General features: G+C 36.4%; 1 protein-coding gene across 1 annotated transcript in view; it reads left to right on the forward strand.

Annotated features, from left to right (window-relative positions):
• cd276 (CD276 molecule) overlaps window positions 1-16,635 on the forward strand; it is a 92,260-nt gene that overhangs the window by 20,209 nt on the left and 55,416 nt on the right. The window contains exon 4 of the mRNA XM_016491598.1: window positions 4-103. Coding sequence (XP_016347084.1) covers window positions 4-103 — 100 coding nt within the window. The remainder of the gene's footprint in view (window positions 1-3; window positions 104-16,635) is intronic.

Below are 16,635 nucleotides of genomic sequence, written 5' to 3' on the forward strand. Positions count from 1 at the left end.
AAGAGCGTCCTGACGGTGATCCTGGAGCCCAGCAGCACTTACAGCTGCAGACTGAGCCAGCCGCTGCTGGGAGAAGAAGCACAGGCGTCTGTCACCATCAGCGGTGAGAACAAACAGCACTAATGTTCATTCTGAGACTGTGATACTGATGACATACTGTTATCATTTTCCTCACACGATCTATCGTAGGACTTTATGAATCCCCACTGCTGTGATACTTAAAGTGCTCCTCTCTATGAAAAAGAGCAGCGTGAACATTCTGCTAAATATCTTCTTTCGTGTTCCACGCAAAGGCAGCGCTCATTTCTGCGTGCACTTTCCCTCTAAGATCCTCAATGTTTTTACAATCGGAAGTCAATTAAAATCTCCGCCGCGATGGCTTCGTGGACTTCCCTCATCTATTTCTCATCGCCGAACCCAAACAGTGAGAAAATAATAAATGGTTCAGTTATGGTCCAATAAGCATCGCCGTCATTGTTAAATGAGAAAGTGGATGATTGCTTCTTTGAAATGGGAACGGTCATTCTGTGCTTAGATGAAGACCTAACACTGCATGCTAACACGTGTCTGTTCAGAGGATATTTAATGTATAATGTACAATTCCAGTGAGATTTCACAGTACGTTCTGACGGATGAAGGTCAGGTTGTGCAGCAAGCACCTGTGCTGTGAACCTCAGCCGTCCGTGGATCATCCTTAGCCTTTACTTGTTAGTAAACAAGCGTCAGAATCCGTGTGCGAGCCGAGGGATCACGCCGACCTTATTTGATATGAAAATGCATTTGTTTACAGCAGCTGCTGTATGCTCAACAACTGTGGTAATTAATATTGACCTAGCCGAGTTTGCTTGTTTTTCTACAGCAAACAAGCGCAAAACCAGGATTCGCTTTGAAACAAAACACGCCGATCAGAAACACTTCGGCAGACAGATGCATTTCTGTAACTATTTATTGCAAAACCTGAAGAGTTTTTAAAGCATCCGCCGTTTGAAATGAAATGGAAAACAGGCCTTTTGGTGACATTAGATGACACATCATTAAAATAAAAAGTAAATATGAAATGATTTCTTTATTTAATGGCTATTGCACGGTAAAACTGTGCTGCCATATGCAGTCATTCGTGGAAAAAAAAGAGTTATTGAATAAAAGAAAAGTCCTTTGTATCTCAATAGGAGCTCAGAACGTCTTTCTAAGTGAGACATTTAGGACTTTCTATAACCGAGGAGAGGAAAATCTGTTTAGTATTCAAAAGAGAGTTTTCTGGAAGAAGACGAGAAGAGTCCAGCAAGCCCGTTAAAATGTCACACTTCTCTCCAAATTCCCAATGAAAAATTAGAAAGTAATGCAGACATGCCCCGAAATGAATGAGAGAGGCGGAGAGAGAGAGAGAGAGAGAGGAGTGGAAACAGATGTCTGTGAAGGTTGAGAAAGAGAAAACGAAGTGTCTGGATGCGTTCTGAGGTCAGAGGAACTTCATCTCAATCTCAATTAGCCACAATGTAATTCATCAATTAGCTTCTGTCTGTCATTCACTTCTGCTGCTCGTTTGAGACACGGAGGGTTTGTGGAGATGTTTATTCGTTGCAGAAGTAAACATGCTTTTGTATGCTGTGTAAGTAAAAGCATTAATGCCGGTTTCACGCATTTAAACATCAAACATTTGCGTAAAAACTGATGATCATGTTGTCCCGCATTATTTGAGAATGTTTTAATGGAAATATATCTGACTGTCTGTGAGGAGTTCACATGGTCAGTGCTCGTATTTAATTAGTGGTCTAGAATGTACATATGTTCATTTTGATATAAATTTTTTTTTGATATTTTAAATTTTTTTTATTTAATTTTAATAATTAATTTATATATTTTTTTATAAAAAAGCAAATATAAACATATGCAAATATTAAAATGTAATGAAAATAATCCCATTTATAAAACTATATAACATTTTATTATTTATTAAAATAATTTTATTGAGATCTCCCATGTATTTTTAGACCCCACTGTATGGATAGACTGTGTTTTTAATCATAATTAATTTTAACATTAAGCTTTATTGATGACACACCGATGAACTAAAACGATGAAATATTGTCGACCTCTGGTCAATATATACAGCTGCTGACAGACGTGGCTCAAAGCTTCTCTCTGTTTCCCTCGCATCATTTCCTCTGGCACGACTGCGCTGTCGTTTCTGATCACAGCGGACACAGTACCGCGGTAAGATCTGAGCTCTGCACGAACTCACCGTTACGTGAGGATGCTTCTGGGTTAATCTGCAGCTATCGACCTTGAGCTGGTGTAAGAAAGAGCTGCGAACTCTGAGAGAAAGTAAGAAGACTTACAGACGGAGAGAGCGAATGATGAGCGGACCTCTGACTCCAGAGGCAGGAGCTAAAGAGTTAACACAGGAGACGAGCGCTTCTCGGGTGTTCTGGCTGATTCCTCGCTTTCTTTCAGAATCAGAATCAGAAAGAGCTTTATTGCCAAGTGCGTTCACACACATAAGGATTTTGTCTTGATGTTAGGAGCTTCTGGTACAGCAGTTACTTTTCTAACTTCTGATGTCTCTGTCAGCACAATGGCCTCGCTTTAAAAGTCCTTCCATGTGTCAGCAGCTCAGAGAACGCAGGCGTGTGTGTGTGTGTGTGTGTGTTACATCATCACTGTCCGTCTCTCTTTGCTGCCACAGCACTCTGGGTAAAAGCTGTGAGAGAGATATAGAAAGAGACCGAGAGAAGGAGAGAAAAGTGCGAGCAGTTGGGAGGGAGCGGGAGCAGAAACTCGGATGCTTAGAAACGTAGCCATGGTGATTTTGCAGTGAATAATGTAGCCATGGCGATGTTGCCGTGGCGACTGTCTAGCACTGATGAACTGCTGCTGATGTCACTACAGAAATGGTTATGGGATGTTGCAGCGAAAATCCTCGTCTTATTCCGCGATCCAGTTTAACGTGATCTAGCGCTGTGCCAGCAAGTCATTAGATGAGTTAGATGTGCGCACATTTTGAATGCACTGAAAAATATATATTTTTTATTTTATTTTCTATTTCTATTCTATTTTTTTCCCCCAGAAATTTCTAGTAAATTTACAATTAATTATAAAAGAAATGGCAAGTAACACTTAATTAATGCAAAATGTTGACAATTTTCAATTCATTATATAATATTATTTATAAATAATGAAATGTATGTAAAATTAAGATATTTGATTATAATAATATTTTCAGATGTTCAGTAATTTTCAATATATTATCTTTTAAACAATTTTCACTCAGAAATTGCTAATAATAATAATAATTATTATTATTATTATTATTATGGATTCTCTTTTAAACAATTTTCATGCTAATAATAATAATAATAATAATAATAATAATAATAATAATTATTATTATTATTATTATTATTATTGTTATTATTATTATTATTATTATGGATTTTCTTTTAAACACTTTTCACTCAGAAATTGCTAGTTCATTTCACAAATAATTACAAAGACATGGCAAGTAACATGTTGAATTAAACATGAAATTTTCAAGTAGAAATAAATAAAATAGTATTTTCTTGCATGATGAATGTTTTGTTCGGTGAAAAAGCAATGCATAATAAAAATGCATTATTAATAATCAAACAAATATTATGATCATACATTTGAAATCTAAAGCATCTTCCTCAGAGGCTACAACTTTATTTTCACTGTAAAAATGATTTTCGTGGATGTAAATAATACAAAGATTACTGGAGCATGTTTTACAAGAAAATACTTTCAGTTTTTCTTCTTCAAAATGTTTCATTCAGTGTGATATTTACCGTTTCTTTGTAATTATTTGCTAAATTTACTAGCTATTTTTATTTACTATAGCTGAGTGAACATTGTTTCTACAGCATTCTCATTTCAATGTATTTTTCTCAAATTTAACAGAAATTGACAGTTTTATTCTCTTAAACGTGTGGGATGGCTACTGTATTTACAGTAGCGTTTTTTTCCATATTGAGATTTTTCACGTGCATTCGATTCACAATTTAGATTATATCATACTTTCTATCACAAGCATACTTTCGGTCTTAATTCATGCCTTATTCACAAAACTATTAAAAGCAGGCAATATCATATTTTATTAAAAACTATTTTTGTGATTTTTTTTTTTTTAGGGGTTGGCGTTTTAGTGTAGAGATGAAATGATGGAGAGCATTATTATTGCACATACATCCAGATGCACATTTACAGTGTGTGCATAATTATTAGACAAGTTGATATTCAGATCTTTTTTTTCCAAGCACATTTTACCAGTTCCAAACCACATCAATCTTAATAAGTACTATTAATTGTGTATTTAATCATTTAGAAGTGATATATAATTGTCCATGAAGGTTTGGAATTGGTAAAATGTGCTTAGAAAAAAATATGATCAGAATATCAATTTGCCTAATAATTATGCACGCACTGTAGTATCTTAAAGAAGCGATCCAGGACCTCTGGCATGCAGAACCAGCTTTACAGTAAAACTGCATGTAAATTGCATTTAGCACCGCATTTTATTTATTTATTTTTTTTGGTGTGTTTGCATTGTTTTGCATAATTGGTTTAGTGAATGGAGTGCTAAAACAGTGCAGATGGTGAAAATAAACATTGGGTGCAATTCACTGGTGGTGAATTTCCCCCTCTGCGTCAGCCTTTTCATTCTCTTTTATTATTATTTTATTTCCTATCTTTCTCCTCCTGCTGTTTTTCATCTCTTCCTTTCAATCTATATTTTACTTTCTCACACACGCACACACACACACACACACACACACACACTAAACCCATGGCTCATATTTACGTATTTATGCTCGGCTTGATAACCCTTCAATATTTCACTCTAGTGTTAGTGGAAAGATTACATCACTGTGTTTCTCTCTGCATTATCATCTGGTCCTCCTCTTGTCCCAGCAAACATTGCTACCTGACAGAGCCGGGCCGAGCTCACAGTAGCCTAAAGAGACAAGTAAGCAGGCAGAAAGAAAATGAGAGAGCGAAACAGAGAGTGAGAGAGAATTGATAGTGGCAAGAATGAAACCCTTTATTAGTCCTTGTCTCCTTCTCTTCCTCACCGGTCTAAATTGAATGTAATTAGCACATGCATTGGTAGGAGAAACAGCAATCTAAATGAGTGTGTTGTTCAATCCTGCTTCTTGATGGAGCCTGTATTCATTACTGTCGCAGACGCAAACAGCACTTTTCACAGTGAACACCAGCCTGATTGGCCTGGTCACGAGATCACGCTGCTAAACAGCCCAAACACACACAGACACACAGGCTAGTTCAACACCAAAAAACCTTATGCCAACGCTGGATCCGTGTGTTAAACCTGGTGGTTAGGGATGTAACGGTATTATCAATATCGTGATATCGCGATAGCAAAACTGTCTTGATATTATCGTGGTCACATGAGGGTATGAAACGATAGGTCTTCCGGGCAAAAAGTGTAGTTTTTAGAATATATTTAAACTTCTTATTCTAACATAAAAGGTCTTTAAAGTTGTGATTTGGGCCATTATGCTTTGGCACAGTATCTGTCAAACAATATGGCTTAATCCCTTCATCAAGTCTGTTTTCGTTGCGTGTTTCAAAGTGAAGCGTGCACGTTATTAAGACCATCAGCTCGTGATCTGGTGTTTTCCGTGTTGCACGTGCTGTGAGTTTAGCACTCGTTTGGGAACGCAACGGCCACCAGTTATGCTTTATTTTTGCAGCAGATGATTACAGAGTTTCACTAGATTTGTAGTGATTCGTGTGTTTGTAAGCCTGTTTTCACTGAAGCTGAAGTTTTCCGTCAAAATAAAAGCTTTAACGTGCAGTATGAATTGCTGACAGCTAGCGGTTTAAATGCAGTCCAGATTCAAAATATCTCTTTCAAGTGTAGAAATTAGGAAATAAGTATTGTAATTTCCCTACTTCCGGCTTCGCTACCGTTCGGACGTTCTGGCTTACTGCTCTGTGCTTTGCTCACTATTTCTGTACTTTTCTGTGATTTTTCTAAGACTTTAACTTCATCAGATCAGCACAGTGCTCAAACAACACATTTTTGGCACAAACACTAAAACTAAAAACTCTTCGGGACTGGAATAATACTACGAAAAGGAAGACTTTGCCTCCCACTGCCAGCAGCTTACATTCCGGAGACGGGAAAACACAGCTGCCTACATTCAAACAGAAGAGAAATAAAATGCCTCCTGTTGAATCTACTTGCTGCATGAACTGCCACAAACTTCTACAAAGGATTGCGGTTCTTGAAACAAAGTTACTTTCTGGACTTCCAAAACAGGTGCTTGCATGATGAATGTTTTGTTCGGTGAAAAAGCAATGCATAATAAAAATGCATTATTAATAATCAAACAAATATTATGATCATACATTTGAAATCTAAAGCATCTTCCTCAGAGGCTACAACTTTATTTTCACTGTAAAAATGATTTTCGTGGATGTAAATAATACAAAGATTACTGGAGCATGTTTTACAAGAAAATACTTTCAGTTTTTCTTCTTCAAAATGTTTCATTCAGTGTGATATTTACCGTTTCTTTGTAATTATTTGCTAAATTTACTAGCTATTTTTATTTACTATAGCTGAGTGAACATTGTTTCTACAGCATTCTCATTTCAATGTATTTTTCTCAAATTTAACAGAAATTGACAGTTTTATTCTCTTAAACGTGTGGGATGGCTACTGTATTTACAGTAGCGTTTTTTTCCATATTGAGATTTTTCACGTGCATTCGATTCACAATTTAGATTATATCATACTTTCTATCACAAGCATACTTTCGGTCTTAATTCATGCCTTATTCACAAAACTATTAAAAGCAGGCAATATCATATTTTATTAAAAACTATTTTTGTGATTTTTTTTTTTTTAGGGGTTGGCGTTTTAGTGTAGAGATGAAATGATGGAGAGCATTATTATTGCACATACATCCAGATGCACATTTACAGTGTGTGCATAATTATTAGACAAGTTGATATTCAGATCTTTTTTTTCCAAGCACATTTTACCAGTTCCAAACCACATCAATCTTAATAAGTACTATTAATTGTGTATTTAATCATTTAGAAGTGATATATAATTGTCCATGAAGGTTTGGAATTGGTAAAATGTGCTTAGAAAAAAATATGATCAGAATATCAATTTGCCTAATAATTATGCACGCACTGTAGTATCTTAAAGAAGCGATCCAGGACCTCTGGCATGCAGAACCAGCTTTACAGTAAAACTGCATGTAAATTGCATTTAGCACCGCATTTTATTTATTTATTTTTTTTGGTGTGTTTGCATTGTTTTGCATAATTGGTTTAGTGAATGGAGTGCTAAAACAGTGCAGATGGTGAAAATAAACATTGGGTGCAATTCACTGGTGGTGAATTTCCCCCTCTGCGTCAGCCTTTTCATTCTCTTTTATTATTATTTTATTTCCTATCTTTCTCCTACTGCTGTTTTTCATCTCTTCCTTTCAATCTATATTTTACTTTCTCACACACGCACACACACACACACACACACACACACACTAAACCCATGGCTCATATTTACGTATTTATGCTCGGCTTGATAACCCTTCAATATTTCACTCTAGTGTTAGTGGAAAGATTACATCACTGTGTTTCTCTCTGCATTATCATCTGGTCCTCCTCTTGTCCCAGCAAACATTGCTACCTGACAGAGCCGGGCCGAGCTCACAGTAGCCTAAAGAGACAAGTAAGCAGGCAGAAAGAAAATGAGAGAGCGAAACAGAGAGTGAGAGAGAATTGATAGTGGCAAGAATGAAACCCTTTATTAGTCCTTGTCTCCTTCTCTTCCTCACCGGTCTAAATTGAATGTAATTAGCACATGCATTGGTAGGAGAAACAGCAATCTAAATGAGTGTGTTGTTCAATCCTGCTTCTTGATGGAGCCTGTATTCATTACTGTCGCAGACGCAAACAGCACTTTTCACAGTGAACACCAGCCTGATTGGCCTGGTCACGAGATCACGCTGCTAAACAGCCCAAACACACACAGACACACAGGCTAGTTCAACACCAAAAAACCTTATGCCAACGCTGGATCCGTGTGTTAAACCTGGTGGTTAGGGATGTAACGGTATTATCAATATCGTGATATCGCGATAGCAAAACTGTCTTGATATTATCGTGGTCACATGAGGGTATGAAACGATAGGTCTTCCGGGCAAAAAGTGTAGTTTTTAGAATATATTTAAACTTCTTATTCTAACATAAAAGGTCTTTAAAGTTGTGATTTGGGCCATTATGCTTTGGCACAGTATCTGTCAAACAATATGGCTTAATCCCTTCATCAAGTCTGTTTTCGTTGCGTGTTTCAAAGTGAAGCGTGCACGTCATTCAGACCATCAGCTCGTGATCTGGTGTTTTCCGTGTTGCACGTGCTGTGAGTTTAGCACTCGTTTGGGAACGCAACGGCCACCAGTTATGCTTTATTTTTGCAGCAGATGATTACAGAGTTTCACTAGATTTGTAGTGATTCGTGTGTTTGTAAGCCTGTTTTCACTGAAGCTGAAGTTTTCCGTCAAAATAAAAGCTTTAACGTGCAGTATGAATTGCTGACAGCTAGCGGTTTAAATGCAGTCCAGATTCAAAATATCTCTTTCAAGTGTAGAAATTAGGAAATAAGTATTGTAATTTCCCTACTTCCGGCTTCGCTACCGTTCGGACGTTCTGGCTTACTGCTCTGTGCTTTGCTCACTATTTCTGTACTTTTCTGTGATTTTTCTAAGACTTTAACTTCATCAGATCAGCACAGTGCTCAAACAACACATTTTTGGCACAAACACTAAAACTAAAAACTCTTCGGGACTGGAATAATACTACGAAAAGGAAGACTTTGCCTCCCACTGCCAGCAGCTTACATTCCGGAGACGGGAAAACACAGCTGCCTACATTCAAACAGAAGAGAAATAAAATGCCTCCTGTTGAATCTACTTGCTGCATGAACTGCCACAAACTTCTACAAAGGATTGCGGTTCTTGAAACAAAGTTACTTGTTACCAAAACAGGCAGAACACTCAGCAGACCGTCATCACGGACCCCCTCAGCATACAGCCGGTGATGTGAATCTAGTGAATCTCAACAGTTTATACCAAGTGTAGAGGAACAAGCCGAAAATGATCATCACACTAATCGATGGCACAAACAGGGAGCGAGACCCAAAGGCACTAGAGACATCAGATTGTCACGAGTTTCTCGTATTGCTGCCGTAGCATCCTCTACCCCAGATACGGCTATGACAAGGCTTGTGAATACCGGTATTCTACCACCCCCTATACATCTTGAGAACAGATTTGAAGCATTAATGAACACGGGTGAGGAATCCCCAAATGTGATTGAACATGTATCGGATCAGCCAGAAGCTAACATCGCTACTAACAGGCGCTCAAGGTCGAGCAGACAGCGGCATTCAGCTCAGAGCGCAGCCGAACCCAGGACTCTGATAGTGGGCGACTCTATTATCAGAAACATACATGCTGCTTTCCTATTCATATTAATTTTCATTTATTTTACAGTGCAATTGTTTTACAATATATGGCTATTACTGTAATTGTTGTTATTATTATTATTATATTCTAATTTGTTTGGCTTCCTAAAACACCAGTGTGAATGTAATTTAGACTGAGACAGTATATAACAAATAAAATTAGGGTTGAGTCCCCTTTAAAGTTCAGGAACAAGTCAATTCACCGTCTTTTTTCTGACTTAAATTTTCTTAGTTAAAAACATGGGTTGGAGCTCTTAATTTTGAACTCTCAAAGTGCATTAAATAGAAGAATTTAACTTTAAAATGTACACAATTTTTATTTTTTTTCCAATTCTTAATTTGTCTTTTTTTTTTATCACAATAAATATCATACCGCGGACTTCATATCGCAATATTATCGTATCGTGAGATTTTGATATCGTTACATCCCTACTGGTGGTGTTTGTTGCACCAGTGTGAACCAGGGTTCACAACTAGCACACACAATATTCAGCAGCACAACTGTTGTCAACATTGATAATAATCAGGAATGTTTCTTGAGCAGCAAATCAGCATATTAAGAATGATTTCTGAAGGATTCATCCAAATGTTTACATTATATAAAACAAATAGTTTTATATTGTAATGTATTTTTTATTTGATTAATATTGCAAAGCTTCATGGGATGATCAAAGTTAATTTCCTTATAAAAGATGTTACTCACACTAGTACACTAGAACTCACAGTAGTACTCTAGTACCCACACTTGTACACTGGTACTTTAGTACACTGGAACACTATAACTCACACTAGTACTCTAGTACTCACACGAGTAGTCTAGTACCCACACTAGTACACTGGTACTCTAGTACACTGTAACTCACACTAGAACTCTAGTACTCACACGAGTATGTTAGTACACTAATTCTCCCACGATTACTCTAGTACCCACACTAGTACACTGGTACTCTAGTACACTGGAACACTATAACTCACACTAGTACTATAGTACTCACACGAGTAGTCTAGTACCCACACTAGTACACTTGTACTCACACTAGTATTCTAGTACTCACACGAGTACTCTAGTACCCACACTAGTACACTAGTACTCTAGTACACTGTAACTCATACTAGAACTCTAGTACTCACACGAGTATGTTAGTACACTAATTCTCCCACGATTACTCTAGTACCCACACTAGTACACTGGTACTCTAGTACACTGGAACACTATAACTCACACTAGTACTATAGTACTCACACGAGTAGTCTAGTACCCACACTAGTACACTTGTACTCACACTAGTATTCTAGAACTCACACGAGTACTCTAGTACCCACACTAGTACACTGGTACTCTAGTACACTGTAACTCACACTAGTACTCTAGTACTCACACGAGTATGTTAGTACACTAATTCTCCCACGATTACTCTAGTACCCACACTAGTACACTATGGCTGTGTTCGAAATGCCATACTATCATACTACTCTTACTATTTCTGCAGTATCCAGTATGCATACTGTGCATAGTATGCAAACTTTCTCAATGCATGGAATACCCGGATGACCTACTATATTTGCCAGAATCTGCTAAATATACCTCAAGTACACTGAAATCAGTACAGAAGATGTGTTTGGAATGGCATACTACCATACAACTCCTACTATACCACAGTATTCTATATGTATACTGTGAAAAGTTTGTGAATTTTATGTATGCATGGAATTCCCGGATTATCTACTACATTTACTGAAATCTGATGTATGCATCTGAAGACACTGCATGGGATACTGTTTCCGACAACTCAAAGTGCTCCATGTGGTGTTTCATCTTCAAATGCATGAGTAAACTGGAGGCGGGGAATAGTAATTATAAATGTAACACTTTTATATGTACATATATACAGTACATGTTGCTGTAAACTAAACACTATTACTGTGTATCTGAAAACAATATCGTTAGTAGAACATAAATTGTACTTTAATCTCTACGGTTTCCAATCAAATCAAATGACGTCACCTTTATTTCTATAGTGCTTAATACAATACAGATTGCTTCAAAGATATACAAAAAATATAATATTGTGGTAATATAATATATAAATAACATATATAAATAAAAATAATATTTCAATTACACAATTCAATCACACAATTTCAAACACAATTCAATTCCGCTGTAAAGCAGCCCTAAAAAGAAACGGCGTGTATATTTTCTCTAAGTACAAATAACCCGATTTATTCGCAGAGGCTATTTACATGAACTCCGCCCACCAATGCTTGGCTGCGATAAACAGCATTGCAAAAGACGCACGTTTATCTGTAGTATCATTGGCGTAGTGAGTAAAATCCACCTTTTGCCAAACCCGTTCTTCTCCTTTCCACATGACATATCAGATTGGAGAGGCATTTATTTTCAATAAAAATAAAGGAAATATTTGAAAAGTGGAAATAAAACAGCATATGAACCCTTATTAACAAGCCTTTGTAAAAAGAATGGTTAGCACATTCATTTGTAAGGTAACAGCCTTGACAGCTGTGCTGAATTAATGTTCAGGGTTTGTCATGTGACAGCACTGTAGCATACTACTCTGAAACATTATGTGTTGCTTATTGTATACTGTTTCACACATTATTCTTAAAAAATAGTAGGCAGTATGCACTGTGTACTGGGCAGTAAGCTAGTGTGCCATTTCAAACACAGCCTATAACTCACACTATAGAACTCACACTATAGTACTCACACTAGTACTCTAGTAATCATATGGGTACATTAGTATTCTAGTACTCACACAAGTACTCTAGTACCCACACTAGTACACTGGTACTCTAGTACTTACACAAGTACACTAGAACTCTAGTACTCACACTAGTACACTGGTACTCACTCTAGTACTCTAGAACTCACACTAGTAATCCAGTACTCACATGAGTGCACTATAACTCTAGTACTCAAACTAGTACTCTAGTACTCACACGATTACACTAGAACACTAGTACCCACAATCATACACTAGTGCTCCAGCGAGTGTGGCAGTGTCTTCAGCTGTGAGTAGTGTTTTCTCACCAGCCTTTAATTCTTGACTTTCTGAGTGGAGTGTGTAATAATTCCCATAACAAACGGCAGTGCCAAAACATATTGTACCTCTCATTAGTTTAGCAGTTTGGCTGCTAATGGGACTCGTGTCATTGGTAAAGGTGAACGGCAAGTAATAGTTGTATAATCAGTCTATAATTGTAACCGATCAATTGTTGGTAAAGGAGTCGTTCTCATTCAAGCACATAGCATGGCGGTCATTTCAGTCGTCGTGGGTCTTCTTTCTGAAAACACGCTTTTACTTGAGCTTAGATTTTGTATTGTTATTTAGTGTTATTGTGAACATCAGTTGAGTCTGTGTGTGTGTGTGTGTGTGTGTGTGTGTGTGTGTGTGAAATCCTGTTTGGAGTCATCTGCCTCAGCTCAGCGATATAAAATCATTTTAGTTTCAACATTTTTAGGGAACACTAAACAGAGAATAGCCTGATCTATACCCTCTGAAAGCTTCTTGTTCACTTCTTTACATCCTGTTCCTCCCTGCGACACACACACCCTAATGACTGCCACCTCCATAAACTGCTTTTGTTCTGGCCTGTGAAGAACTCTACATCATCGTCTTCTTGTGCGAAACAACATTGTGTTTGTGCTTAATGTAGTTGCAATTAGATGCCTGGAAATGAAGTTGCTGTGAGCTCTTCCACTTTACTCCAGAGGCCAGGAACTGATAGGAAATTGTGATTTAACACTTATACGGCCACCATGGTATCAACCGCAAATACTATACAATTATATTATATAATATTAAAATTGTTATATCATGCATTCTATTATTTTATAATATAGAATCTGCTTTCTGTACTGTGTGAGAGTTGGAGAAGCTCCAGAGAGCAGCAGAAAGGCATTGGTGAACTGATAGCTGAGGTCATTGTAGCTCAACACAGCATGTTCAATAATCCCGTTGAACTTTCGACTGTCGTGTCGCTGTCTATCATAAGTATGAAATACAGAAAGAAGGGACACTTTGAAGTTGACCCAGATGTGTTTGAAATCTGAAGCTCGTAGGCTCTGCTTTAATCCCTTAAATGGTGTGGTCTGTTCTTTAATCTGACTCCAGGCTGCTGTATTTAACACTGGTCAGGCACACACTCAACATTAAGCTGTCTGATGGGCTGCACATTAGTGCGGGTGATTTCTGACCCCCTCCGGTCACGGGAAACGCCTCTATATATATATATATATATATGTATATGTGTGTAATATACAGTCAGTAATAAAATAAGAACAAATAAAGAAATTAATAATGATAGCACAAATAAAAAATAACGACAGGCCTACAAATGAAATAAATTGCTTTTTATTTTACACGGCACCCCTGCTTTCGACAGACGGCACCCCAGGATGCCGCGGCACCCCGGTTGGGAAACACTGCTCTAGTACTCCCACCACTAGTGCTAGTAAATCCACACTAGTAAGTTCTGACAAAAATGCACACATATAAGAATATATTTTCCCAGAAAATAAATCTTCTGCTATTTTTTTTCTTCTCCGGTAAATGTGTCTGGTTTTAAGGATGTTCAGATATTTTTACTGGAAAATACAAAAAAAACCAAAAAAGACCTGCAGTGTCTAATACGAAGAGAGATCCTGGATTTATTTCTAAAGTTTGATGTGCTAGTCCATACTTTTTCCTTGCGAACCGGTAAAGACTTCCTGCCTGTGTTTTATAAATATTTTTCAAGCCCATCTCATCTCATGGCCGTAGCATATCGTCTCTGTCTGTGTTGTGGTTCGTATCCTGTAATGATTTGATGATCCATCTCTGTTTACTCGTGAGCCGCTCTCATCTGGCTCGTGTGAGCAGGAATTGCGTTGCATCACTCTTTTACAGCGAGACAGGCGCTGCAATCCCAGATCTGCTCGCTGTCGAGGGTGTTTTGTAAAGCCATTAAAGATTCACATCTGCTCCCTTCATGCGCTTATCTCACAGACTATCTGCTGCTGTAGTAAACACACACAGAGAGAGAAAGAGAGAGAGATCGGCTGCAAAAATTCTCTCTGTATGGAGGACCAAATGTAGAAAAAATAAAATGCATGCAAATAAATGATTCAGTAAGGGAAATCTACTTTATTTTCTGTAGAATTGTGGCAGATTTGTAAGATTATGCAGTATTAAATTGGGTGAAACTTTACAATAAAAAATCATTCATTCGTTCATTCTACGATTTATTAATTTTATTTATTTTATTTTATATTTTTGCTCTCTGTTCTCATCCTGTACATAGTGCTGGAATTTTTTACACTTATCTATTTACATGTTCTTAGCATTTTAATATTTATTTTAATATTTAATATCCATTTATTAAGCATACTTTTCACTAATTTATTTATTTCTCTCATATAGTTCTCATTTCTTAATTTCTTCATTCCATGCGATAATAAAAATTAATTATTTGATCAGTCAACCAATACATTAAATGTATTATCCCCTCATTATAAAAACACAGAAATTAATACTAATTTTATACTGATTTAATGAGTGATTTTTACTGATTTTTCTTTTGAGTAGATTGTAAATAAGTAAATGATTATATAAATAAATAACGTGCTGTTTGTCTTGATCTGAGCTAGTTAAAGACGGAGGTCTGGAGGGGAAGGTGGTGATGTTGGCCATTAGGTTTAATTGATGGTTGAGCATCTGCATTTCAGCTCTGCTCACAAATGACCAAACACAAGTCCAAGAGTCCTTGATCAAATCAAGTGTTTTTCTTAAGATGACTTGTGTTAAAGCACAAACTCTCTCAGCTTTCACTCCCATGCGCTCTTCTTTTACATATTCCAAGCTTGAAGGTTTTTGGGCTGAAACAGATCTCTTATTTCTGTGTAACGAGGCCGATGCGATCCGAGCGTTTGACCCAGAGCTGCTGCTGTTCTTCTCATTGTTGCTGCTTTAATTACATTAATCGCTCAGCTGCCTTCAAAACACTAGTGAAACCGCGGATTTGTACAGTGATGATAAACTGAGTGTGTGTCAGATTCTCTCTAAATAAATAAAACAATACTGACTGATGAATTTTAAAGATAAAAGACTAAAAATGATACGGTAAAACCTGTTGAATCTGTTTATTTCCATACTTTATGCGCTGAAAAACTGTGTTAAATGTAATGGGACGTTGCATGCAAGTTTACAGTAAAATACTGTTAAATCTACAGTTTTCGGAAGTGAAAAAGAACATATTATTAGAACATTATTAGGAGTCGTCTTATTATTTACAGTGAAAAACAAAACAAAAAAAAAACATAAATTGGCTTTCTTAGAATTCCCCGTGTGACACTTCACATTTAATGTTTTTCATTGAAATAATGGTTTCTTCTTAGTTTTTTTTCTCTCTTTCATATCAGTTAAGTACAGTAGGGTTTATTTTGTTACATGAATGTTTATTGCTTTTAAAAAATCACTGTAAATTATAAATTACTTTTCCTTTTCGCTTCCAAAAATTTTACTGTACAGTATTTTATTGTGAAATTACATTCAATTCATTATTTTTGATATTTAATTTATTTACTTTTTTTTTTTTTCTTTTACTGTTTTGGGAACTTACAATTAACCAATAAAAAAATCTTGTACAGTATTTTACATTCAACGTTTTTACAGTGTGCCCTACCTACAGTATTTACTCAATTTTTCTTACTTAACAGTTACTTATGCATATGTATTACATATGAAAATGACACGTGATACAGTATACATGAAATATTATAGATCCAAATTATTATAAAACTATTTGCGATTTATGACTAACATTTACCTTAAAATGTACTGATACGCATCATAATAAGACAGGTGAGAAAACAGAAAGCCACATGACAAAAATATGGAAGAAATATTTATATAAAATATAATCATATGTGATGTGTCACACAGGTACAATGTCCTTTTTTTCTTTTTTTCACCATACATTTGTGGTAATTCATACTTTTACATGTAAAAAAAAACATAAATGTGACATAAAATAACAATATACATATAATGTGATGATACAGATTTTTACAGTCTTTTTCTGTGAAATACATTTTTGTAATAATTAAT

The sequence above is a fragment of the Sinocyclocheilus anshuiensis genome, unplaced genomic scaffold (genome assembly GCF_001515605.1).
Source record: "Sinocyclocheilus anshuiensis isolate Anshui unplaced genomic scaffold, SAMN03320099.WGS_v1.1 scaffold1082, whole genome shotgun sequence".
NCBI classification, from domain to species: domain Eukaryota; kingdom Metazoa; phylum Chordata; class Actinopteri; order Cypriniformes; family Cyprinidae; genus Sinocyclocheilus; species Sinocyclocheilus anshuiensis.